General features: G+C 45.1%; 1 protein-coding gene across 1 annotated transcript; it reads left to right on the forward strand.

Annotated features, from left to right (window-relative positions):
* The first annotated feature begins 1,635 nt into the window (after positions 1-1,635).
* LOC108555409 (endothelin-1 receptor) lies at positions 1,636-27,268 on the forward strand. The gene is made up of 11 exons (XM_017911035.1): positions 1,636-1,708; positions 18,389-18,740; positions 20,334-20,482; positions 20,835-21,034; positions 21,187-21,368; positions 22,958-23,172; positions 23,306-23,543; positions 25,790-25,894; positions 25,973-26,026; positions 26,149-26,254; positions 26,555-27,268. The coding sequence occupies exons 2-11, from the start codon at positions 18,414-18,416 to the stop codon at positions 26,998-27,000; spliced, it is 2,022 nt and encodes a 673-aa protein (XP_017766524.1). The 5' UTR covers positions 1,636-1,708; positions 18,389-18,413; the 3' UTR covers positions 27,001-27,268.
* Positions 27,269-27,372: the final 104 nt, after the last annotated feature.

A 27,372-nucleotide genomic window follows, 5' to 3' on the forward strand; every position in this document is an offset into this window, starting at 1 on the left:
GAAAGTTGATCGACACTCTCGAACACGGTGGACCGAAATTGCGTTCGTGCCGTTGGAATTTTTCCAGCAATTTGCAGCCAGCCTATTACCCGTCGGAAAATTTCGCCGAAACGCGGAGAACGGAAGGGGGCCAGCGTGGTCCTGGCCGGGCTCGGATCAACGGATCGCTCGTGAACGCGTCGCGATCGCGACTAACGAAACCTCAAGATCGAACGCGAAAATTAGCGCGATTTCGTTTCTAGCCGAACACGGCTGCCAATCGTTTCGTCGTGGACGCTGAAGAACTTGAAATTTTGCAGGTGTGTGCGCCACGAACGTTGCGTCTGTTCGTTCGGCGTGTCACTTACCGTGGCAATTCTAATTGAATCCCAAGTGGATCCGCAAACGTAACAACGAACACGCGACCGATCATGCCGCGTAGTCTCGCATTACCGGACGTTTCTAGAAATTCCGTGCGCGTCTAATCCGCAGGTGACCATTGGCGACGACGTCGAAAGAGGAACAATGGTGGACGGGGAATAGAAAATAAATAACGCTTGTTTCACGAGCGTTGCATCGGGCTCCGTATTGATTGAACGCGAGACCACGTCGAAGCGCAACAGATGCATTTCTCCGGACAATCTTTGCCTCCGACCATCCACGTGAAATTTCTTCCGCGATCTCCACTCACGAGGAACATCCATCCGTCAACTTTTGTCCTTCGCAAAGGGTTGTATCTCGTTACACGCTTGCACAAACGTTGCACGAGGATTCGCGATGAGGTAATCAAGTTGATCGAGCCACCGGCTAATTCAGTCATAATTTGGCCGGGATTCAACGTGATTGCTATCCATGGAATTTCTAATTATCCTCGATTCCATTGTTACATCGTCGAATTGACAGCAACGAGTCGACGTTTCTGACCGATCAATTTGTCGAACGCGAAGAATGGCTGGAATGTCGGCAGATGGAGAAGAAAGATCGGTCCAAGTCGATTAGAGAAAGAGACGAAAGATGATTTCGGCTTGGAGCTTTCGATTTCGTTTCGAAAAAGGGGTGGCTCGAAGAGGTGCACCCTCCGGAGCGGGAGTGTCAGGCGAAAGAGGAGAAAGAGAAGACAAAACGTGCATCGTGTTTTGCGACTGCGTCGAGGGAGCGTGGATCCTCCGCGGATCCAAGTTTCGCTTCAGTTTACGGCGCGCTGTCGATTTCGCCGAATTGATATCTCGTTTCCACAGTGGTGAACATAGTATACATCGGTGCGTTTTGTCTTTCCGACAACGAATGTTTGCTTCTCGTGAATATTCCGCGGGTACACCGGCAATCGTCGCGATGATGCATCGAAATGTCAAAGAAATTCGAGCGAGCGCATCTTCTCTCGTCGCGAATCTCTAATACGCTTGTCCTGGGTGTATTCCTCGAAACTTCTTCGCTTTGGTGCTCGACGTGGAAACGCATTCGAATCTTTCCACGCTAATTTTCACGCTAATTTTCTCTCCGATCCGACAGGTTTGTCAAGGTTCGTGGGTTGTTTAAGACTAGGGAGGACGGGAAAAACGGGGAAGTCTCGAGTGAATAGCGCGTAAGTGTGCATCGTAAATAGGCGCAGGATAAAGTCACGTTAAAACGAGAAATTAAACGCGTGTCAACACGGCGAATTTGAGCAGACCAGTTAAGAAGACCAAACTCCGCGACCTGCAATGGTGGAAAGAGGATGGCAGCGTGAAAGGTAAATCATTTACGAAGTCTCTGGTGAATCGAGTTACCGGTAAACAGCTCCCATCGAGTTTACTCTGTTCGATGTCATTTCACGAGTTAACTATACACAGCGAGCGTTCGCAAATTCTAATAGCATTGAGAGTGACGGCAGACGCGTTTAAAAACTTGAAATTCAGGAAAGAATTCCAAACTTGCTTTTTCAATCTTGCTATCGTAGCAATTGTCCAGGCAATTATCGAACGATGATTATAGAAAGAAATTGAAACGTTAAAAAATTGGAAGGAAATAAAAGGATTAATCCCGAGTGGGTAATTTTAGATGAAAGGTCGCGTCGTTCGTTGAACAACCGAATATTCCGTTGATCTGGGAACATGACTCTCTGAAAAGCACGTGAGAAAGAAGAACTTGGCGGTTGAGAATAAAAATAGAGTGCGTCATAGGTGCGCGGGCAGGGCGAGAAGTGGCGAATAATTGATAGGAAAATATTTCTCCTTCGGCAAGGGTGTTGCAGCACGCGGACCCATCGCCGGACCTACAAGTGGTTTTCTAATTTTAAACGTTAATGCTTCCGATCCGGCAACGCGTGATCACGATACTGTTAACGCCGCCTTAAATTAACATCGCGTTCATTTGCTAGGGGCATCTGTTTCCACGAGCAATTCGCGTTGAATTAACATCGGACTATATACATCCGAGTAAACCACTGTCTCTTTGCCCCTGCGTCACGCTTTCCTGGCCAAGCCTTCGTCGATAAATTCTCCATCGAACGTGGTATTTCCATCTTCCACGAAGGATCAGACGTAATTTTGGCGAATAATACCCCGGAAGTTTCATTTCGAGCAGCCTAAAGTCGTTTCGTTGTATATGAAACAGGCTCGGGAAATTCGCGCGGATGAGGATGGTTGGGATCTTATTTTTAGTCGAAGAGGAACAAAGTGAAAGATAAAACGGTGAGATAGAACGTGGCGAGAAGAGAATATCGGGAAGCGAGGAAAAATTTTGTAAAATATTCGGGAACATTCTTTGACTCGACGACGACAGCTGAAGACGAAACGTATTTATGATGGGAAGGGAGGAATGGAAACGGAAATAGTGAATATATGGAATATATTGAAAAGTGGATCGTGGTAAAAGTTTCTACTTGTCCTCTTGAACGAGAGTTTGAGCGGAGTTCAGCGAGTTGCAGCGAGTTGCAGCGAGTTGTAGCGAGTTTTGCGTCAAAGAATGTTGAATTTACGATGTAAATGCGCAGAAATCCACGTCGGTAAGCACTGTTGATTCTAGTTCACCAACCGTTCCTAAAGAAATTAGAGTAAATTGGAAAATTTCTGCCTTCTTCTCGCTAGCATCTATGTCCATTTCGATCCACACCCGCTCGATTATTCATAACGCGATTTCACATCTATATCGCGGATGCTATACAATGAGCGATGGCAAACGGCCAATCGATAGCTGGGAAATTAACTCGGGAGAAAATTTCCTCGTTATTCGAATTTAAGCTCGCTCCTTCTAAAGGAGAAATATTAAATACCACGGTAGCTCGAGAGGGAGGAGGAAATGGAGGGAAGGAGGGACCAAGACGACAGATTGTATCGAGAAGTAATATATTCCGTGATCGTCAGTCGGGTGTACTCGACTTGCACGACATGTCGAGCAAGTTTGTCATAGTGACTTAAGTCCTCCGCAACTGCTACCGCTGGCACTTATCGTCCGCCATTTGCATTCGGCTCGGAAAAGTTCTCGGCCGAGAAACAAACCAGATAAATCCGCTGTCGAACGTGGGAATGGAAACTGAGAATTTTCCAAAATTTTCAACAACTCTCACCGGATCTATTTATCCTGGAATTTCGCGCGATGTCTCGATAAGTAATCGAAATGCTTCATCGAACCGAACGGGATATTCGTGATAAATGAAACGGATCTGTCAGACGAGCAAATATCGACGGATATTTTGAATATATGGAGACACGGTTCTCTCTCTGGATTTTGCGGCTGGCAAAACTGGAGTGTCAAACGAGTACATAATGAAATAATAGCGAGGCTCTTTAATTAAGACGCTTCGTGACTGAAACCCTGTCCCCTAGGCGTACATTTTCGATAATTCGCAATTTAGTGCACGGATCGAACACGGCTATTTATTGGAACGGTTCTTGTCATCGTAATCGTCGGAGAAACTTTATTGTATCAATTTCCTCGTTTAAACTGTTTTTCTCATTGCCGCTTGCACACAGGTGGCAGAAAAGTGCTCATGCAGCAGTATAACTAAACGAAACGATATTAACTGGATGAAGAAATCCTCGAACCTTCCTACGTTTCGAAAATTATCCTAAATTTCTTCCTCAATTGTTACGTCCAATCATCAACAAACGGACTTCATCGCGGAAATATTCCGCGTGAAATTGCGTCACGCGAGGAAGCTATACCCCGTAATATGAAAAGCTCCAGCGAATCAAGGATGCGGAGGAAATTCATAAAAAAACTTGCCGAAATTTTATGAGGTCTCTGCCAAATTTCCCAGCTTCTTCGCTCTCTCCGTGTCGATGAAGAAGCTTCCTCTACTTATGACAGGAAAGTTGTTCTCTCTTCGAGAACAAAGTAACAACATCTGTTCCGTTCCCAACTACCTGTACGAGGTATTAGAGAAGGGCAAGCTAGAAAGGAATCGTGACATGTCAAGAAAGGAATCTCATTCGTTAACCTTAAAGGCACGTACACGAAAAGTAGCATTTACTGGAAAATGCTTAGACACTTGGCAACTATTTACCAAAAATGAAACTTGACACACATGCAACTGTTCTACCATTTTACGACGTTTGACAGGGCCACTGAAAGTCACGAAGGTGTCACGATCGTCGTCGAATTAGATCGAAATATGAAAAGCTCCAGCGAATCAAGAATGCAGAGGAAATTCGTAAGAAACTCGCCGAAATTCTATAAATTCTCTACCAAATTTCCTAGCTTCTTCGCGCTCTCCGTGCCGATGAAGAAGCTTTCCCTGCTTATGACAGGAAAGTTGTTCTCCCATCGAGAACGAAGTAGCAACACGGAACATCTGTTCCATTCCCAACTTGCTGTCCGAGGTATCGAGAATAACAAGCTCGAAAGGCATCGTGACAGGTCAAGAAAGGAATGGCATTTCTTACCCTTAAACATAGGTACACGAAAAGTAGCATTTACTGGAAAATGTTGAAATTCTTGGCAACTAATATCCGAAAATGAAACTTGACACACATGTTACTGTTCTACCGTTCTACGACGTTTGACAGGGCCACTGGAAGTTACAAAACTCTCACGATCGTCGTCAAATATCGCGAAAAAGGAACACGCTTTTGGAGTACTCTCAGGAATTCGACGACTCCAACGAGTCCTTGTCACTCGTTGAAAATTCACACCACGCGTAGTGCTTATTTATCATGGCCAATGCGATTAATGCGAAACAGAGGATCGCGAGACCACCGAAATTCGTGACGCTGAATCGGAAGGGAAAATCGATTGTGTCTGGAAGCTCTGCTAAATTGAAATAATTCCCCACGGAGAGTGGGGAAAAACGAAGATAGTCGCTTCGCGCGTCTTAATTATCCTGATCGACCGAGTGTAACATCTTCGTGGACGTCGCTGGTTAATTATCGAGTTCAGAGGGAGCTTAACTCGACGACGGTAAACAAACGTTTCGAGAAGTGAATGGAGAAAATCGAGTTGTCTTAATCGCGTTCATTAAGCGAATCAGGACGATCGTCTGGCTGGAAGGTAACTGGTTACCTGCGCGTTGCTCGAAAATCAGTGAGCCTCTATGGATTTTCGTTCTTGTTCCATCTGTCTTGTCCTGTTCTGTCCGACGGTGGATCCGTATTTCCTCAGTGACGGATTACGGCTGCTCGTAGACAAAGTTACGGGCTGCTCGATAGCTGCATTAGCTTTGCAACTTGCGGAATAATCCAGTCGAAAAAGACGTGTTCCACGTGGATGCACAGAAAGCACAAAACGTCGAGGAGACGGCAATCTCCATTCCGTGAATTATTCCGTCTCTCTTTACCGCCGTGCCGGCGAAATAAGGTCCAAGAGACCGTATTCTCGACCGCGTTGTTTGATCATGGTACACCGTGTCTCGGAAAATTAACGGTCCACCGAACATACCTGTCGGGACTTCAGCGGAAAATGTAGAGCTCGGTAGCGCGAACCGGTTGCACTAAACTGCGAGTAAAAAGCTGATTTCATTTGGAAGCTAAGAGACACGACATCCGATATAAGTTGAATTAATTTTAATGACTAGCTGCGAACGAATCCGCGAGGAATCTCGAAGCGGATGCAAATGTAGCCCCGATAATTAACAACGAGCTAACAGGCGCGTTGTTGCGCTAAATGGCTGCCATAAAGTAACTACCGGTAGTTTGCATTCGACGTATGCATTAACCAATGGTCGGTGGTTTAATCTCCTAATGTCTTGCTGCCGTAAGAGGTTAAAATTAAATTGATTCGGAGTTTATGACCAAGCAAATGTTTCGACTCGCTGGAATTTCGCTTCGATAACGCTCCATCAACGACGAGGAAACACCCACGGAGCTTGTTTAAAATGGGAGAAGCATGAGTACACGACCGAGCATCGAATCCACGACGAGGCAGAGATCTATCAGGGACGGGAGGAAAACATCGAAGGCATTACGACGCTACTAAAAGGTGGAAGCAGGAAGAAACGGTCACGTCCACGGAAACGGTCTCGTGTGAATTGAGCTGGCAAAGTGGCCGTTAAAGGTGAGAAACGTGTGTCTCGAAGCTCGAAACGAGAAACCAAGCGCGACAGCTAATTACCGTGGCTCGAGGTGGATGGAATTAAAATTGAATCGGAACCGAGGGCAGCTGCGAAGTTTCTAAGTAATCGGGAAAACAATTCCGTGAACTTGTCTCGGTGAAAACAACAGTGATCTTGCCGGGAGTCTAGATTAAAATGGTAATAGTTGCGCGACGAGGAAGACGGGGCTAATCGACCGGGCTGAAGAAACGCGCGAAAGTTGGACGAGCAGGTCCTTCCGCGATACTTTCGATTAATCGTGTTTGAAACAACTCTTGTCGGATTTAACGCGGCTATACAACCAGGGCAAAGTTTTTCCCGAATTAGATATCTGCAGCCGAGAAACTCTAAACTAGATTTGTTTCGTTCATCCGACAGCTCCCGAGACGCGGTTTCCCAGGATGATACCCCAGTGGTGTACTTCTAGCTGTCATATATATACGTCCTCGAAGCCGTCGTTGATCCAACGATTGCAACGAAAATCCACGACGATGGTGAAAACTACGTAATGGACATTTCACCTACTAACCTAACTTAACTTGCTCGCGTTCGATGTTTACCGTTTCCCAGTTTCCGAATGATCTGTTCGCGGAAGATGGAACAAACTTCCGGCAAAATGAAATAAGGAAGCCCAATAAATCGAGTAGCTTGGAAGATCCGCACAGGATCACGTTCGTCTGCATCGCATTGCTTTGATCGACGGGATCTGCGGCTGGTTGAAAGCCGCTAAGTTCTTCAGAATCGACCTCGCGAATTCGCATCAGCAGCCGCGTTGTCTTAAGAGGATTGAGAAGGGTCGCTTTGTGGTATACACACGCGTCGATGAGACCCTTTATGCAGTGTTAATGCCACAGTGATGCTCTCGAGATGAAACGGGATAACGTATACATCATGGGCGTCGAATGAATTCACCATGACAGATTTCTGCACGGTATCGTATTCTATAGGCTTATCCGAAGAAGAAACCATGGAACAAAATTGTCGAAACAGTTTTTATTTTGATTAAATCGAGAAAATATTCGTTGGTAACGTGCACACGGGGTTTTACCAACACGTAGCCATTGTTCGCTTCACTAGTCTCGACAGCGTCGTAGTTGTGAGTAACTCCAGTACCAAGTGTAATGGACGTAACATGCAACAGTCTACGAAGAAAAAGATACAATTTTGCTATAAAATTTCAGAAAATAGACAAAGTTCAATAGGAACTTAGAAAATTTACAATAGATAGGAAATATCTTAAATTTGAAGCGTAGCTCTTAGCTTGGTATCGTATCCCAAAGATTTTTCTTCGGAAAACGATACCAATTACCAGGTCTCACCACGAGGACGTGGCTACGCATCGAGACCCGGACATGCGCCCTAGTGGCGCAACCTACTGGTGCTATCTGTATCAAAGATTCCCTAATCTAACTTGGAGCGAATGAAGTTAAAGTGATTCTACTGACACTTTATTATATTTCGTGTCTTATAAAGGGGACTGCGATTCGAAAGACCGACTGGCCTACGCGACGCACTCCCGTGTACAAGACAACTCCCAACCTCAGCACCCTCCCGATCGGGCCTTGCCCACCCTGCCACCGCCGACCTCGCCATGGCTTACTCGATGATCTAAGGCAGCTAACGAACCAGTGAAACAGCCAGAGGCAATCCGAGGGTCCTATGCGAGGCCTAACAGTCGGAATCACGCGCATGCTCCATACCCAGGCTCTATGCAAACATAACCACGTAGCCACCAAGTGCTAGAGGGGCAAGCAGGCACGCTCTTGCAATGATTCCGACTGCAGGGCCCATCCCCCGGTCGTGTGCACGGATTGGCACCCAGGACGACTAAGGTCGACGGACCCTCGTATGACTCCAGATGCCTCACCAGCCCGAGAGTCACCAGAGATCCCGACGCATGACGAGATTGACAGTGGCAGAACTGAGTGTCGGGGACGAACCGTGAGAATGACTTACGAGACGTGGAGCTGACGAGTACACGGGAAGTACGTAGCATAGGCTAGTCTGTACTTAAGAACGGTCGCAACTATCGCGAGAACAGTATGTTCCATTTGACATACGAGAGGGACAAGAGAGGAAATATATGAAATGTATGTATTCGCTCCAAGTTAGATAGCTCATCTTTGAACAGATAGCGCTCACATGAAACTTAGTCTAGAGACCTGTCTTACTTATAACTAGTTAGGTCTACTTAGGTCTAAACGCACACATCCCACGTCGTCCAACGATGTCTTGAAAAATCTGAAAAACAGAAAAGAAAACATATAAACCTGAAATGTAACGGATTAGTACAAGGAAACATGATAAAAGTGAAACAAATATGAACCACAAAAATAAATCAAATGGATCGATCAACCGCACCATGAGACATAACAACCCAACAATGAAATATAAACATTCCAACGATGACATATGTGAAGAATAGAAACGAAAAAGTAAACTCTGGAAAAAGAAGAATAATTAAATCCTGAGAAGAGAAAGAAAATAAATTAATCCTGAAGAAGAAAATCATTAACAATCCAACGATGAGACATAAAGAAACCAACGACGAGATATAATAACCAAAAAGAAAAAAATTAAAACCTGCAAAAAAAAGAGTAATTAATGCCTGAAAACAAAAAAAAAATTATTAATATCTGAAAACAAGAAAAAAATGATTAAATTGTTTAATGGGGTGGGGTGGGGGTGGGAGGGCTAGCCCCAAGCTCACTTCGAATCCCAACCCCTCGCACACAACGAATATTTAGATATTACACTCCCGAAGTCGAACCGACAAATAAGTTCTGCTGCGTCGCGTCGCCCCTTATATACCGGTAGATCGATCGAGCCCCCCACTCCGATCTGAAATTTTCGAGTATTACCGATTCCATTATTTATTAATTTTCCGCTTTAATAGCCAATAATTTATTAATTTTTTCCCTTTTATTATAAATATACGTTGCGAGCAATTTGCTAATAACAATATTAATTTATTATAAACAACCAGTGCAATAATTTATAAATTTTTTACAAATTATGGTAACATTTTAACACATTTAAGTTTCAAGTTCAAGTATTAGCCAATAATTTATTAATTTTTTCACTTTAATTATAAATTTACATTGTGAACAATTTGTTATTAACGATATTCATACGTTACTAACGATAAATATAATAATTTATATACTTTATTTATGTTTTTAGAATATTGATTTCCGTGATGAATTTGTAATAATCATTTTCATGCCTTAAACAATTTGTTAATGACAATTTCAATTTTTTGCACTAATTATACACATTGATAAACTCTCGCGTAGGTTTTAAGATAAAAATGAACCTTCAAACGTTCTTACTGTTTACGTGATACTTCAATTTGGCCAAAAATCGTTTTTAGAAAAACTCACATTTTTCGGAAACTGATAGCGATGGAGCAATTTCGATTACGGATCCGGGTTGAAGAAAGTAAACTCTGCAAGTATCGCCTAATGGATATCACAGATTTGAGATAAAGTTAAAATTTGTTGGGCAGTGCAATTGAAGAGGTGGAAAGAAGGGTGTTCAGTTTACGGAGGGGTTCTAAGCGTTCAGGTCGGTTCTGTATTAATGGATACGAAATTGCCGATTGAATGTTACTCACGCGGATTGACTGCAACGTCTATTGCAGACTCTACTCGTTCAGGAATGAAAACGATCCGTTTTAATTAAACACGATCCATTTCGATCGGAATGCGGGAAAGGAGAGTCGTCGTTCCATAATCACGTGCCGAAATCGGTTCAAGATTTTCCACCAAGCGCTCCTCTGAAAAGGATCTCTGGGATCGCAGCAGACGCTGATTCGTGGCTATTATTCGTCAACGTGAATATCAAACGTTATTGCGCCTGAGAAAATAGTTCGGAGGGAATGTTCTATTATTTAAACGTTCCAATAATTAGATTCCTTCCGCATCAATCTGCTTTCTTTCTCTCTCCCTCTCTGTCCGTCTTTCGCTCAGTCTCTTTCCCCGATTCGCTATTTTTCACCACTCGTAGCATGAAGTTAAAATTAAAGAAGACGACCAAATGGCGGATTCCAATTCTCATCGTGCGTACATATGCACTCTCGAGAAAATATCGAATGCATTGAATGTCGAGTAGCCATACATATTTCAATTTTTCATAAGAATATTAAGCTTCCCGATCTATTTGTACATATCGCACGTTGGTAAATAAATACGAATTAATCAAAGCATTTCCCGTCCCACGGGAAGAAAAATCGTTTGCGAAATATTTATTATTAAACCTCCGCAATCAATTTTCCATATCCCAGTAAAACTTTTAAAATCAACGAGTCTCGCTGTATGACGTTTATCGAGCATGGTGTAATTCATCGTGATGCAACGTCCTCTGATTCTGCGTCGGATCCATGGACTTCCCGTTAAGCAAAAGAATCGAGCTTTTCCGCCGCGATTTTCCCTCTCGGATCAGCTTCAACTGCTTTCGTTGAGCTCCAACGAGGACTGTGTAAATTTTGCGTGGGTCGATCGCATGTGCCAAAGAACAGGTCCCACGTAGTGCAAGCACGTTGGAAAAATCTGTACGTAAACGGAGAAGAAAATCGATCTTCATCTGTGATCGACAATCCATGGTCCTGTATTCCTCTGGTAGAAAAATAATGGCGCACAGTTAATGAATAAAGATTACAAGTTTTACGAGCAACGTCGCTGTGGCAGAGTACGACTAAAATTTTAATTCCTTCGCGATACGTGCTCCGCATCGGGTTTCCACTTGTTCGAAAAAACAGGCGAAAAGGAAGAAAGAAAAATTGCTCGAACGGATTAGTCGACGATATCCGCGTTACACGTGTAGGATGCAAATCGATTCGATACAGATACGTTTAATCTTACCGATAATTCCGCTAAGTCCTATGTGGGAACACTGGACAGGATTAGCGATTGTGTCAAAGTGATATGGCCGAGAGACGATCGTTGCATAAGCGATGATTAACACGTTCAACAATGAAATCGGACAGGGAAGTGGATTGATAGCTGTCGCTGTCAATGATCGCTTTTCTTCGGTTCATTCAATGGGCAATCGATCACCGCAGTGTCGTTAAACCGGTGAAAGAACGTTTTGCTGCTTGATACGAAGGTGAGGGAAGAATTCGACTGTTGGGTCGATCGAAATCGAGTTTATCTTTCGGGACCATTAGCTATGGGGACCCTTTTCCACATTTTCGCCATTCGCCAACGAGGCTAAACGAATTCTTTTTGTAGCATCTTAAATACATTACCGATGCATTCTTTTTGATGAACGCGTGATTGTTTTCGAATCTAGTTATTCGAGCATCGATGGATTAAAACCCTTTGTCGATCGCTGACAAAGCTGTAACGCAATTTCCCCGACAAAGCAACTGCTATCGCCTCGTAGACGATAAATCGACGCGATTTAAAGTCTCCACTGGGACATTGGACTCGTTATTATAATAACCACCATTTTTCCAACTCGGAGACGTTGAATTACCCAGCCAAACGAAGCTGAACGCATACAGGAGATGCTCGTTTACGGTTCGTATCATTTTCACGCATTTTCTTCTCGTTTTTTCTTTTTTTTTTGTACTTCACGCCACTCGGTTGTAGGAATACATCATAGAGATAAAGGAGCGATATACTCAGAGAACCGAATTCGCATTATTCGGCGATGAACATCGTCCACGCTTCGCTGTGCTCGTGGTACTTCGCACGGGGGGAACTTATGACAGGAAATGGCGCTGGGAGAATCAACGCGCGCGATGATCAGAAAAAATAGTCCCAACAAGCCGGGCTATTACTGGGAAAAGAATAAACCACTGCTGATAGGACAGATACCACGCTCTTTTTTCCTTCGTACAAACACGTTTATCAGCTGGGGAATTTCGAGAGGTGAGTGCGGATAATGTTTCCAGTGAAACCGAAATATCGAAGAAATTAATACATCGAGGCTGGGAATTAAAGGCCGGAAGAGGTATATAGTCCTCCATAAAAATTGGATAAACCTGGGATTCGGGATCATAGCCGGGCGTATTTCATATTGATACGGAAATGGATATTCGTATCGGCGTTGGAAACCGTCGTGTTACTTATCAAATTTCGTGGGCACTGACCGGAAGAATTTATCTCGTTCCAGCGGTTGTCAAGGATGGAATTCACATTCGAATTCGGGACCTCTCGAATACCGTGATCTCGAAGGCTAACGAGATCGGGAACCCGAAAATGGCGTAATAATACCACGCTCGAGGCCCTCTCGATTCGAACGTAACAGTTGCTCAGCTCTGGTCCGCGTTTTCTTTCAATTTTCCAACAAACGTTGTCGGAAAAATCGATCTCACGCCAGGTCTCTTCAGTTAGCCCGGCGATAGCGAGATTTAATCGTTGAAACGAAATACTCTGCCAGCTTTCACCTCGTCGTTCCCGAGACGTTGGTTTTTTGTTTCTGCCCGGTGTATTTACACAGGCAAGGAAGTTAGGTCCGAAACTTGGAATTTTGTAGGCAATTGGAAAAGTTGTATTGAAGAAACTGTCACGGGTCGAATAAAGTTTCTCATTAACCAGCTACTCGGGGTTTCCGACGCGATAACTTTCTCGAAAGGGGGTTTAAAGCGGAAGGAAGCCAGGTATAGACGAGGCCGAGCATATCTATTAGCAGGGAATAATTTAGGGTTGAAAAACAGGCTACTTATTTTCGCACGGTCCGTCGCTTCCTACAAATCCTATTTGCATCTCGCTAACCCTTTAATCGAGTAAACGCTGCATCGGCGCCCGCTTCGTTAAACCGCACGCGATTATTCGCGTAAATTGCACGCCGAAGCAAATGGTGCGACTGAAAAACTTCGGAAACGAGCGTTATTGCGTTTCTAACCCGCGTTCTCTCGCTCGAAATAGCTCAAAATAGCTCGAAAGCCGCGCGATGCACCGTAGATCGTGCGTTTATCGAGGGATCTTCCTCGATCAAATATTCTCAACCTCCGGCACGGCTAAGGAAACGTTCCGTCGATGGAATTCCACTGATGCCAGAGGAAGATCGTTAGAGTTGTGGTTAATGATCCTGAAACTCGTAAGGAATCACGACAGGGATATACACAGTCGATGCAGCAAGAAATATCACCATGGGAGCACCTGTCACGATGAACTTTTAACCCTTTGCACTTGTTCGTCGAGTGTGAAACACCAGCTTTTATCACAGCAACTCCTATGTCGAGTTACACTCGAAGTTCTTTGCTTCTTTACTTACTGAATAAGAAAACAGAAAATAACTTTAATAAAATCAGTAAACAAAATTCTTTGAAATAAATAACAGTGGAGGAATTGTCCTGCGAAGTAAATTTCAAATAAAATACTTAAAGTGGTAGAGAGTTATTGGTAACAAAATTGAAAAATAATTCGGAATACAAAGGGATAATAGTCGTCCATTTTCTTTCACGTCTCGTTCACGATCAAACACATGACATTTGCCAGCACACATTACCACGAATCTTTCCAAGTTGCTTCGACGTTTGGTAACTTTCGAGGATTCCTTTTCTCGCTATCTCCTTGTCCAAAATGTTTCGAAATGATCGGAACATTGGCTAAAGTTGTCGAGCAGAGAAAGGTTCGAACGGACGTGAAAATAATACGTTCACGAGACGATACTTGACAAAAGTTCATCCCCTATGGCGACACCGACGATAAGTCAGCGACATTGGCTCGATAGGATTCGCTCGAAACTTGGAAGTTTCGAGTGGTATTAATTACCCGAACTTAAATCACGAAGGGCTGGAATATTTGGCTCAAGCATCGACCCGATTCTCTAGGAAATTAATGATTCGCGCAACGTTTCCGATATTCTTGCCGAGCTCTTCGTTACGCTGACCTTTCGAGGTGAAATAAAAAATTGAAAAACTGTGAAAAATAGGAAAAATCATCGCCCTCGTAGTCGAACGAGATTCACGAGTATAAAAAGAATTATTTGGGTAATATTTGCGAATAATCGTCGGGAACGTCAATAGCGATTGTGACGGAGAACAGAGAGAGTAAAAGAGGGAGAAAAAATAAAGCTGTGGGATGTAATTCCCGTCTATTGAAAAGCGTTTTTGGCACGAACGATTGGACTCGAATCCGTATGAATATGCGTGTCCATTAAAACGACTCGTTGGAACACCATTGCGCGCGCGCCGCCCATTTTTCGACCATCCTTCAGCGACCGTGGTCCCAGTCGGTTCACCGTGGCTCGCCTCCGCGTGTTATGTAAATGACAGGCGTATTTTTACGTCAGACTTATGCACCGCAACCGTAATTCCTCTGCTGGCGAAAATTATCGTTAAAAACTAGAATTAATTGCTTCCAGCTGCGTCCTATTTGCAACTTGTCACCTGTTAGCTCACTCTTCCAACGAATTATCTCCGTGTCAATCAGCGGTAATTTCGAATAATCCCCGTGGTTGATGCTAATAGTTATACGATAGTATCCACGCGAATCGCCTGTAAACGCGATCGTATGAGTACCTTTTACGTGCTACAATCTACGGATCGGCGTTGACACCTCGGTCTATCCTGGCATGTAAGGGATGCCTCACGCATCTGGATTGCTTCCCACTCTGACTAGAAGATTCCAAAACCGCTATTCAATTTCATCGTATCGGGCATGGAGAAAGGAGATAGCTCGAGTGCCTACGATATCGAGGGTAGGTAGAACAAAATGGCGAAGTCGCGACGGTACTTTCGTTAACCAGCTTGAGACTATCGGATGGAATATTTTGGTCGTAAAATCGGGCTCCATTTTTCCAGTATGCTTCGTAGGATAATGCAATGGCTCTATTTTATCCGCGATAGTGATCGAGCAAAGTAATTTCGAGCTTTGGTTTCGACAGGATGCATCCAGTGACGTCTCGCGTCCTTCCGTGCAATGATCTCGTCACTGTACGTTTTACCGTCCGAACGAGAGCTAATATTGACACTTTCAACGACAGCATGATACGCGTGGCTCGTTATTTCATTCGTGCATTGTCCATTTCCAACTCGTTCGCGAAGTTTCCATGTAAATCCGACGCGATTCATGAGACAGGACGACGAGCTAAAGCGCCATAAACCTTCGTGGAAAAGAGTAAAGAGGCATGGGGTGACAGGGTGAAATAGTCCCGGTCGGGAAACCAGGAAGGGAACAAAATTGCTTGAAACGTCTGAGGGGTAATGAAGTAGCAACAAATATGCGACAGAGTTCAGAGAAATTGATGTTAGAGTAATTTCCATGGCGCAAAATATTTTCCTGAAATTCTGTTTTCTCTCGAAATCCTTGCTTACCGATTTCGCGAAATACCTCATGTTTAACCCACTACCTGTATGAAGCAAGTCAGTACCTCATATAGTCGGAGGAATCGTTATGGGAATCCATAAAAATCCCAAGGATATCCGGTATACGACGCTCGTGTATCTTACACACACGTTCATCGATGCGAGGTTGTACCGATCGTAAAACCGCGTTTCCGAGCAAAGAGGTTCCTTTGAAGAATCAAATATGGTGGAACGAAATTTCTGAAACTTTCACGTCATCGATATTCCGTTCTTCGAAGGAGCTCGAGTACCGTCTTTCATGAAAAATGGCATCGTGTGCCGGTCGCTAATCCAAGATAAGGAATTCCATTGCTTTTCCGCGAGCAAAGAGTGCAGATAAAAGCATATAAGCTGTTTATTGAAAAATAAGCAAATACCGTGAAATAATTCTCAACAGCGCGTGGAACGGTCGGTGCCGTGGAATTTATTTCAATTTAGGATGGTGGATAGGTGACGTGAAATCGAGATCTGATTAATTTTTATTGTAGCGCGATTCGCTATCGAGCAGCCAGCTATCGATACGCGGGTTTCATGGGGACAAAAGGATCCGCGGCGTCACTAGCCGGATGAAAACTAGCGCCATAGGGAAGCTCCTTTTTTCATTTCCGACCAAGGGACTTTCCACGACAAATACAAAGAACTATGAAGTTGATAAAGAGGAGCGGGGAAGAAAGAGAAGAGGAAAAGAGCGAGCTTAAAAGAGGTTCCCATGGATATCATTTCATTATTTCACCCTCGAATCGCTCCAGCAGTAAAAGCCTTCCCTTCTCTCTCAAAGGTTTCCAGAACGATGGCACATCCAGATCACGAAGATACAGCATCGCGATTTGCAATTCTAACGTGCAATCTTCAGCGTATATTACACTTTGCCAGTCGTTGTTTCCGCGTACGTTCGTGTCTTATCTTTAAAATCACCTACACCCCAATTTCGCTACCCGCTGACTGCCTGCTGTGGGCAGGAAATTTACAGCTTGGCCTAATCTCCGTGCTAGATCGCCTCGTGCAAATTCAAATTCGACGGGATTAAGGACCAGCCGTGACTTTTACCGTAGCCTTCACGGGTTGATCAATCTCGAGTGGCGAAGATTCCTCGGGCAATTAACGAGTCTGGGAGGAACATGTCACCCAGTAGATAGGGTCGAGCGGGAAATACGTCGAGGACGACAGCATGCTGATTTTCCGCCGATGTACGTACGATAGCGCGAGGTCAGGGGTGACGTATGAAATTCCGGATGAAATTTGAAAAAGCAGACGCAGAAAAGGTATTTGAAACGCGAGAGCACGAGGAAGCGTATCCGTCTCGCAGACAGGAATCGACCGAACCAACTCGAAAACGCGAGATTGGCGTGATACGGAAACTTCGTTCGCAACTCGTTGAAAAGGTACGTCAGACTTACAGGTGAAAAAAAATAGAGGGAAAATCAGGGACAGCTGATGAATATTCCTCCGATTCCGTTCCACCAGGCATAAATCACGAGAAATTATTTTCCCTTCCCATTATTCTCTCGTCGCATAAAATTATATATCAGAAAAAAGAAGGGAATGAACCGGGACGGAAATTCTGAACCGACAATAGAGCGTGCAGGTTGTTTACATGTTATTCATAAGGAGATTTTTCATGTTAAAACACGTTTCGATGAAATATTGCCTGTCGCTCGCACGGGATCCATTTTTCTCTCCCCTACACCTCTCTCGCTCTTTCTCCCTCTATTTTAAACAATATACATTGGATTTTCACGCCGGTGTCGACGAATGACATTAAAGCGTCGAGACAGGGTTTACAAGATGTAATTTCTCGGCAGAGTGTCAATGATCGAAGGAAATCCTTCCCGACTAGCGGGATGGTAACCTTATTCCTCCTACGAGCAGGAAAACAAAGAGACCACTTTTTCCCAGCAGCTCTACGATGCACTTCCTCTTCCCCTTTTACCCGCGTGCTCATTCTTTTCCCCCCTAGGACGAATTAGCGAGGAAATTGCACGGCATTTCCCGGGTCCTCTTGCTCGGCGAAATCTGTTTCAAACGCGCATGCCATCGCCGAGAGGGCTTTTGTAAATTTATATCAAAAAGGTAGGCGATTTATTTGACTATCCAGCCACCATCGTAAACACGCCGGACTTTCGCTTTATCTTTAGTTTGCAAATTTGCACTGGTCTATGTACCCATCTCGAATACCTCGAGCTCAAACACGTCGTGAATGGAACGTTTTTACTCGCCCTGTTCAAACCGCGCGTCCTGGCTAATTCGTCGGACATCGCCAGTTTCCGCAAGGGTGTGCTCGTTTATTAATATCATCTCCGCTTTCGGACCTTTCGTTTACCGATCGTTGAAAAACCAATCGCGGGACCATCGACCGCTCGCCCGATGACGCAGATGTTATCCAATTTCTCGATTGCTAAACACGGCGAGCAAGCAGTCGGAGCAATTGGTGGAAAAAGTATGGATGGGAAAGTAAAGCAAACAGGAACGTCAATTTCAGATTCATCGAAATTCCCGTTCCATCCCGGCCGGATGACGAATCAGCGTCACCGATCCGCGCCGCGGATGGAACGAACTCGCGGTTTGCAAATGGCGGAAAGAAAGCGACGTTTGCTTCTTTATTCCAGGGGAAGATAAATAAGCTCGCTGGGGATGTTCGTGCGAGAAGTTGGACACGGAAGAGGAAGAAAATCGCAGTGGATCATTCATAACAGACGAGAGGCGGGTTATATTTTACGAATGGCAGCAATCCTGAACGCGACGACGTTTCCCAGCGTGCGAGGGAGCGAAGACGAGGACAACAGCTACGTTCCGTACGTGCAACGACCCGAAACGTACATAGTACCTGTGGTGTTCTCGTTAATCTTGGTGGTGGGTCTAATCGGAAATGGCATCGTGGTGTATACTCTCATTCGTCACCCCAATATGAGAAACGTGCCGAACACCTACGTGCTGTCACTGGCCGTGGGCGATCTTTTGGTAAGGAAACTTCCATATAAACTTCCATTTTCCATTTCGGAATGCTGGCAAAGAGGTACGTCAAATATACCCGCTTCATTGTCCACGCGTGAACGATTTTCACAAGCTGCGACGTGGTCAATCTCGAGTCATTCCCGGAGCCGTCGAGATTATATATTCATGGGATGTATAGGTTGTTTAAAGATTCATGGTATAAATTTTTCGAGAACGTATCGTCTCGTTATCCTCTAAACGATCGAAGCCAACGAAGCTTTCTCATCGCGTGAAACCCGAGTGAACCTTGGCCCGTCGTTTTTCCAATTTACGACCATAGGTTACTGCCATCTTGGCGCGAAAGGCGTAAATCTCGAATCTTTCGCCTCGGCGCGATTAATAAATTTCCGGAGACCCTCGATTTCCAATTGCCGGTCTGTACATACGCGTATGTATCACGATATACGTAATATATCAAGACGGTGGTGCAATAAGTTCGAGATACACGGTGACAAAGTTGCCAGGAATTCGTAAACGCTCCGGTGATATAGAAGAAAAATCCTCTTCGTGGCGGAAGCTTCTTTTCGGTTCGATTTCCCGTCAATCGTGGAACGTTGCTGGAATCCGTGTCATTTGTACCTGGCAATATCGAGTATTATGCAGTCTGTCGGATCGCGCTGGTAAATCTGTCGCGAGTGCTTGCAGGATTTCCGTTGCTGTTTATATCGACGATCTCGCTCAGAATATTCGTGGACTAGAATGGTCGTACATCACGGAACAGGCATCGTTGAGAGTCACGTTTCCGTGGACATTTGGTCAGGAAACAATAACGATCACGGTAATAAGCTCAGTTTATAGCATATGAGGTCTGGTCGGCGTGTAACGCATAAACGCGCGGATGATCGGCGAGGATTAACGCGATCCACGAGTTATCATCGGCGAGTATCGTAAATAAGAATCGAACGAGGATATTAAAAGGCGAAGAAAAAGGCAACACGATTTACGCTCAGCGACATAACTTGACGTTTCATCGCGAGCTAAAATTGCATAAAGTTGCGCCAGGTTTACCTGTTTACGTCAGATAGGAAATATCTGCATTATTTTTCGTTCCTTTATCGCGGATGACACGAGAGCGATATCTGTATATTCGTTATCAAGATTTAACTTTAATACGAGCTGATTAACGGAATATTTTCTCTAATACTGCATCAATTGAGGGACTTCAAACGAACGCGCGTGTATCGCATTCGGCGATCGATTCGATTTGTCAGGAATATTTTTCAATCAAATAATTTAAAGAAGTAACGCATTTGCTCCAGCAACGATGGTGTTTCGATAAATGTTTCCGATCAATTCCATGCATGTAAATACGACGATGAGTATCGCGTATTTTATTACACCGCCCCTTTGTATCGAAATTTCGGGGATTTTCAGCGCGGTGGATTCTTCGCCATTTCCTGCGAAATCGAAGCAATTAAATCTGCGACACGATATACCGATTATGCAACATCGCGGAAAAATACGGAAATCGAATTTACATTCGATACTGATTAAACGACACCCGTATAATCATGTCTCCCCGCTCGTGCGCGTGTGCTTTTTACCTTCCGTGTGCTTCAGGTGATCATAACGTGTGTACCGTTCACGATGTTCCTGTACACGTTCGAGTCGTGGCCGTGGGGTCTGGCAGTTTGCAAATTATCGGAGTGCGCCAAGGATATTTCGATCGGCGTCTCAGTTTTCACTCTGACCGCGTTATCAGGCGAGAGGTAAGTTGTCAAACCCAGTTACGGTTGAGGAAATTGTTGTCTCAGGGATAGGGTAGCCATCGTAACTTTCACGAAGTTCCGTTCCACTAATGGACCAATCGACTGGTCGTTGGTTCGTTTAATCGGTAATCCAAACGAAGCTCCGAACGCTAAATTTTCTTTTCGGTCGTCGGAGGGGATCGTTGCTCGGAACTCGTCCGTAGTGGTACAACGGGAAATTTTCGAAACTTCAAAGACGGTCGTTTAAATCGCGCCGATGCAAAGAATGAAAATAATCCTCTGCGAAAATCGATTTACGAACGCACACGAATCGTAGGCGAATACGAGAACACATGCTCCTGTTGCATCTCAGGTACTGCGCTATAGTGAATCCCATTCGCCGTCACGTAGCTGGACTGAGCGCCAAGCCATCCACGATTCTGATAGCCTCCCTTATTTGGGTGCTGGCGATTCTGCTGGCTACTCCGGCTGCTCTTTACTCGCACGTGCAGATCAGACAGTTGCAGAAGAACCACACCATCTTGTTCTGCAACCCCTTCCCCAAAAAATTCGGTGAGTATTCCGTGCATTATCGAGACCATTCTATTCCACCTGGGTACCACCCTGTATCCCGTGCATTGCGTTTGATTCGAGCGAAAAGCGAAGTTATAGCGCGTTTACGATCCCTGCTCCAACGTTTATCGCCTTCTCGTTCTGGAACACAGGCGACAGCTATAAGAAGGGGATGGTGATGTTCAAGTTCCTGGTTTACTATTCTATACCGTTCCTCGTGATAACTGGATTCTACCTGGGGATGGCGCGGCACCTTGAACTCTCCACCAGGAACATGCCAGGGGAACTGTCCACCGGATGTCATCGCATGGAGCAGATTAGAGCCCGCAAGAAGGTACAGTAGCGAAAAATTTTTAAATTGCTCGCAAATCGACGGAGAAGTTTGTCAAATGGGTATATCGAGCGTGGGAACGAAATAAGTAATTAGTCAGGATTTACCGCAGACCCGAGTCTTTGATAGAATTATCGCGATCCCCTATTTACCTGATCTCCGTGTAATCGATAATAAGATTGCGCGATATAACGTTGATTATGCGATAGGCGGTTGGGCTACCTGTGAAGCAAGCGAGTGCACAACTCGAGGAACACGGCGTAATTTCCGGGAAAGGAGGCTAATTATTTTATAAATCGATTTGGATCAGGGTTCCCGAGTACTGACGCTGGCTTGGAGCCTATTACACTTTCCCCATTGTATCCGAATGAAAAGCGACGGTCGATCGCATCGAATTACACTGATACGTCGGCCACCAGAAGTTTCTTATATCGAACGTGCCAAGCCTTCGGCTTCGTTGCTTCATTTCGTACTACCTGAAGAAACTCGAGCAAGATATAAAAAGAATTCCTTTCGAGCAGGTTGCGTGTCATTTACAACGCTGATGACTCGGAGGATCGTTATCAATAATGATACTCGTTGTTATCAAAAGCGATGTACTATCTGGATTAACGTATTATCTAAGAAAAATTTTCTCTTCGAAATCTTCCCGGTCTCTTGAAAAATTAATGGAAATAACAATATTATTATGATGAATAATAAGACAGCGATAATAGTTATCGTTTTTGATAATGTACACTCTTCGATTTTCATTTCGACGAAGTGTTCGATTTTTAATTCCATCGTCAACGATATTTTTAACGAAGTACACGTCAACAGTGCTGTTATCACAGGTGTTATCTTAACGTTCCACTTAAAAGTGACTTTCTTGCCTCGTCTCGCTCCGAATCATTCGATACAAGATGGCAGCGAAGCGTGGCGAACGAAGATAAGATGAAACCTTTCAGCCATCGTTCTCACCTTTGCTTCTTCCGTGTTCTCATTCGTCAAGCCCACTCAGCTGTCCTCTAATACGTTTCGATAACGAGGAACGTTGTATTTGCCTACGTTTCGCGGAACAGAATTTCGCGTCCTATCGTTGCTATTTCGCGAAACAATGCGGACAAATAATACAATCGATTAACCTATAAATACGCCGATGACAAATCGCTGCTTGATAACGGCTGGGAATTACGCCTGGCCGAGATTCAATTTAACCGGTATCTCCTGCCAATCCTCTCCAAGAAATACTGCACGCGATTCCAAATGATCCATTCGCCCGAATGAGTTCCCGTTATCGCTTCTGTATTTTTCGTAGCCACCACAATATCTCTCCTCTCCCTGGATTCCGCGTTCAGTTGCAAAAAGTCTATATTTCTACCACGGTCCGTTTCCCCTAATCTATATTTATTTCGCTGATAAGGGACACTTGAATCGAGAAGGTTAGGCGACGAATTGAAAAATTTATCGCGTGTAATATTTTAAAACACGGCGTGAAAGCGAAAGGTATTATCAGAGCTTTGCAACGAAACAAGTGTCGCGTTTCGTTGATCAACCATTCGATTATCTCGATTTAACGTTTTCGAATTTTAATCGTTGGTTCGTCGTGATAGGTCGGGAAGATGGTTATCGCGCTCGTGGTGATCTTCTTCATTTGCTTCCTACCCTATCACGTGTTTATGCTGTGGTACCACTTTTGCCCGTCATCCGAGGAGGACTACGATGATTTTTGGCACGCTTTGAGGATCATCGGTTTCTGCTTGAGTTTCCTCAACAGCTGCGTCAATCCGATCGCTCTCTACTTCGTCAGCGGAATTTTTCGCAAAAGGCGAGTATATCGAGATAAACGATTGAAAACCGAAGACGTTGGTCGGCTTTGATCGGTGATCCGCAAATAAACCGGTGATTCGCGTGTGAAACGCTGTGCATGGCAGATGGATGAACAGAAATTTTGCTTGCAGGTTCAACAAATACCTCTGCTGTCGCCTGTCGAGGAGGTCTCTAAGCGTCTGTCGAACAGAGACGACAGACAGTACAGACAGGAACGGTAATCGGGAAGCGAATTTCTCGCAGAGGCGACGCGCTTGTGGGCGAGACACTCTCAATGAAACCAGCTTCGGCTCCACGTTTCGCAGGCACACTCAGAAACTGAATTCGACGGCTCTCTACGAGCTAGCTAGCGAAGAAACCACGAGACAGACTTGAGACGCTGAATCGTAAATAATCTCGTGAGAACGAGCCCGAGGTACAAGAACGGAGGAGACGTCAACGGAGATGCTGTTGAGAATTGAGGACCATTTGGTAACATCGGATCTAAGATAGATTTACTATGAATGTTTCAATTATGTAACGCCGAAGGAACGTGCAGAGACTGCGAGAGATACCCGAGAGCGAATCGGGTTCCTCGTAGCCACGATATTCGCGAATCTGCCCGCGAACCGCGATGATTTTTTACTCGATCGATCGACGGATCGATCGACGAAAGTACTCGCGGCTATAGTCTTAGAAGCGTAACTTAGGAATTTTCAACGTCGTTCGTATAATTAATTTAAGCTAATGGAGCAAAGATACCATGACTCTGGTGCGAATCGCTGCTCGATGGAACACGTACTCGAAACTAAACCACCGATGCGGAGAACACTTTCGACCAATTTCTCTGTTCCATCGCTCTGCTCTTCGCTCAAATAGGCAACTCGAGCACGTAACAAGGAGACAATGGGACAGCGTGCTCGAAGTAAACTGTAACAACATTCCAAACGCTTTCAACAATTTCGATCATTAGACTAATCGTCTAGGGCGAATCTGGGCTACCTTCCGCATGGCTGTTAAGTACACCGATGGATCTGTAGAATAAGTTGCAATTTCCTGGCGAAAATCGACCACCTTTATCGAACCTCGATCATCCTGTTCTCGGATCACGCGATGGAAGGAATTAATTCAACCCTGCCTGTCGATACCCTTGGCCGGTTGCACCCCTTTTTTCCGCCACCCTGCCACCCTACTCTCTTACCCTTATCGTACTCGCTGCGTCGTTCCCGAATGAAACCGTTCGACGGATTGCATCGCGGCGAACTGTACAACATAAGAGAGGAGAGGATTCCCGGCGTTATTGAATCGCGTCGCGAGATTTAATTAGTGAGACGAATAGAAGGGATTCTATGCATTAATCGCGTTCTGTCTGACGACCTTGCACCCTTCGCTTGTTAATCGAGAATTCCTGTTTGACGTGCACCCCTGTTAACAGGATTTAGTATCGCACGTCTATTGGCCATCGCGTTTCCCTGCGTTATAGACGTTCTCGTCGTACAGATAACGCCTGGACGTCTTCTCGATGCCCCTATTATAACTGTAATTAGGCCACGCAGCGGCGGAAGCGTTTCCAAGTGAATCGATAGGAGGTTGGAATATGTATATTAAACGCCCGGACCCAAGCAACTGTGCTGTGCACCTCTAATCCTTTTCTGTGGCTCGAATAAAAATTCATTTAACCGGACCGGAGAAGGTTTGTTATTCCCATTGAGCCAGCGCGCCGTTCTCCGCAACGACGTCGTTTTACAAAACACGGGGGAAAGGGGTGAAAAAGATAAACGAAGCAGCTCCACGGGACAGTCGTTTCGGGAGTTCTTGCTTCGCTGGGACCCGTGGAAAATGTTACGAATGCGCGGCTGGATAACGCTCGTGGAAGTAGGACGTGGTCCGGTAAGCAAAAACGCATAATCGTGAGAAAAAGTTTCAGCCGTAGTCGCGAAAATAATTATATCCTTTCGGATTTATCTGCGCGAGGAAAGAAAAGGGAGGAAAAAGAATACTCGTTATCCTACCGGACAATCTTGTTCCGGTTTTAGACGGAAACCGACTTCGGGAATCGATGGGAACCGGTTAGAGCCTTAGATTTATCGGCTTTATCCCCGCGATCTTTCGTGAAACGGGTAACAAATGCCGTCCCAGGGCCACTGTGTTCCGTTCGCAACGTATTCCGTTGAAGTTTCTAGGAAGGGACGCGTGCCAGCCGCTTTTATCGGGCACAGGGCACGCGTCGAGCAAACAGGGGTTCCCGGTACAATGGTCCGCATCTGCAGGGGTGTCGTAGAGCAAGGGGCACGTTTCCAGGGTTTTTGAGGGGACTGGAGGGGGTGAAGCCATGGCAAACCGTCACCCTCGCAGCAGTCGTTGCTCGTGGCAAGGGTCGCTGCGATTCGGACGTGGTTAGTCGATGCCGATCGACGCCAGTCAACGGTCCTTTCCTGCTTTCCCAGCCGCGTTCCGTGGTCCGGGGAAAGTACCCTTTGGGGGAACAAGGAGAAGAGGTTGGATGGACAAAAGAGCCATTAGCTCAGAGGGGAAACATCTCTGATCCGGGAAGAAGAAAGAAGCGGCAGCGGCTTAAGCGAAGACCGAGGGCACGAAATTATTTTTGGTCGCTGTTACTCGAGTGCTGTTGTTAGTCCAAGGAAGTGTTATCGCGCGAACACGGCTGCGAAAGGTGGGTCGATGCTGAAGTTCCTCCGAGTTGCATCGGGATTTCGGTAAAGATGAAAAGATACTCATCGGTAAGTGATTTTCCCGATCCAAGTGCCTCGTGCGCGAGTTTGTTTCTAATCTTGTCGTTTCGCTGCACCCTCGAACAGGCACCCTGTTTGGCTGATGGAAACAGCGACAGCAAGAAGGCGAAATCGATGGAGGTAAATTGGAAGTGGGAAAACAAGAATTCCGATTACGAGTGAAATATTATTGATATTCGAACGCGTAAGATATAAACCGTGGGTAATTTACCAGTGTAAATCCACAAGCGATGTTTATACAGGAGCCGAACGCCAGGGAGTATCTGCAGTTGGCGCTGGCCAGAGTGCTGGAGCTCCAACGAGAGATCAAAGAGGGAACGTACACGACGGACCACACCAGCGACCTCGGTAACATTGATTTATCCGATAAATTCACCGATCTTCCATACGTTTCCCTCTCACCCTCCTTTACCGTGGCCGTTACGTAATTCCTAGAACTCGCAACTTTTCCCGAGCATCTCATATTTGTCCCGCTTCTGTGAAAGTTATTTCCAACACTCCAACTAGCTTCTCGATAAGCTGACAGTTGTACAACTTTGGCGATATCGTATTCCCGAATATTACATTCCCGTTCAACTTTATTTCACTACTTGTCGAGGCTAATTGGACGAACGTTGAGAAAGTTTGCATGTGGAAATTGTTTACCAGGCGAGTCCAGCAGCGAGGAAGACCTGACGAAAGAAGTCCTTCGCAAAGTCTTCCAGAATCTTCCAGGAACACCCGACTCGGTCGGGACGATCGTGAACAGAGTTTCCAAGCCGAAAAGATCTCAGTTAGACGCGATTCGGGGTAAGAGGATTCAGCTGCTGGGCTACGATACCTGTCGCAGAGCCGCGGTGGAGTTCATGAAGGACGCGGTTCGCGAGACAGGTCGAGAGGCAACGTCGAAATCGTTTCGATCGAATTGCTCTGGATTCCGCGTGGGAACCTACTCGAGGAACGAGCCGAGAATGGCGCATCGTAGAACAGGATTGTGGAAGAGTTCCTCGTTCTGCGAGCAAGAAATCCGCGACAGAATGCTGCGGAGCTTGGACTTACACTTGGCCAACAAACAGAGAGACTACACGGCTAACCTAATGAGGTCGGGTATATAGAATCGACTACTTCGCAACGTTTTGAAATATTTTTACACGTATCGATTAATCCTCCTCGTTCTCGTATAATTAAGATGCTTCTTGCGTTTTCATCAGGGTCTCGAGTAGCGTTTAACGATGTTTGATCTAGTCAGATTTAGGTATCGAAAGCTGTACCTGTTTCATAGGAATCATTCTAGTCACACAGGCGAGTCATCGAATTCTAACTGCGAAAGTCGCACCATGCGAATTATTTTTATACAGTATATAGATGTACGTAATATATATACCAGCGTAATGTGCATTACAATTAAATTATCGCGTGAATAGTAATTTATGTACCTTAGAACTGTGGGTGTGGATTGTCGTGAACGAAGGTACTGCGGTGTTTTG

Source organism: Eufriesea mexicana, unplaced genomic scaffold (assembly GCF_001483705.2).
Source record: "Eufriesea mexicana isolate 0111107269 unplaced genomic scaffold, ASM148370v2 scaffold124, whole genome shotgun sequence".
Lineage (NCBI taxonomy): Eukaryota > Metazoa > Arthropoda > Insecta > Hymenoptera > Apidae > Eufriesea > Eufriesea mexicana.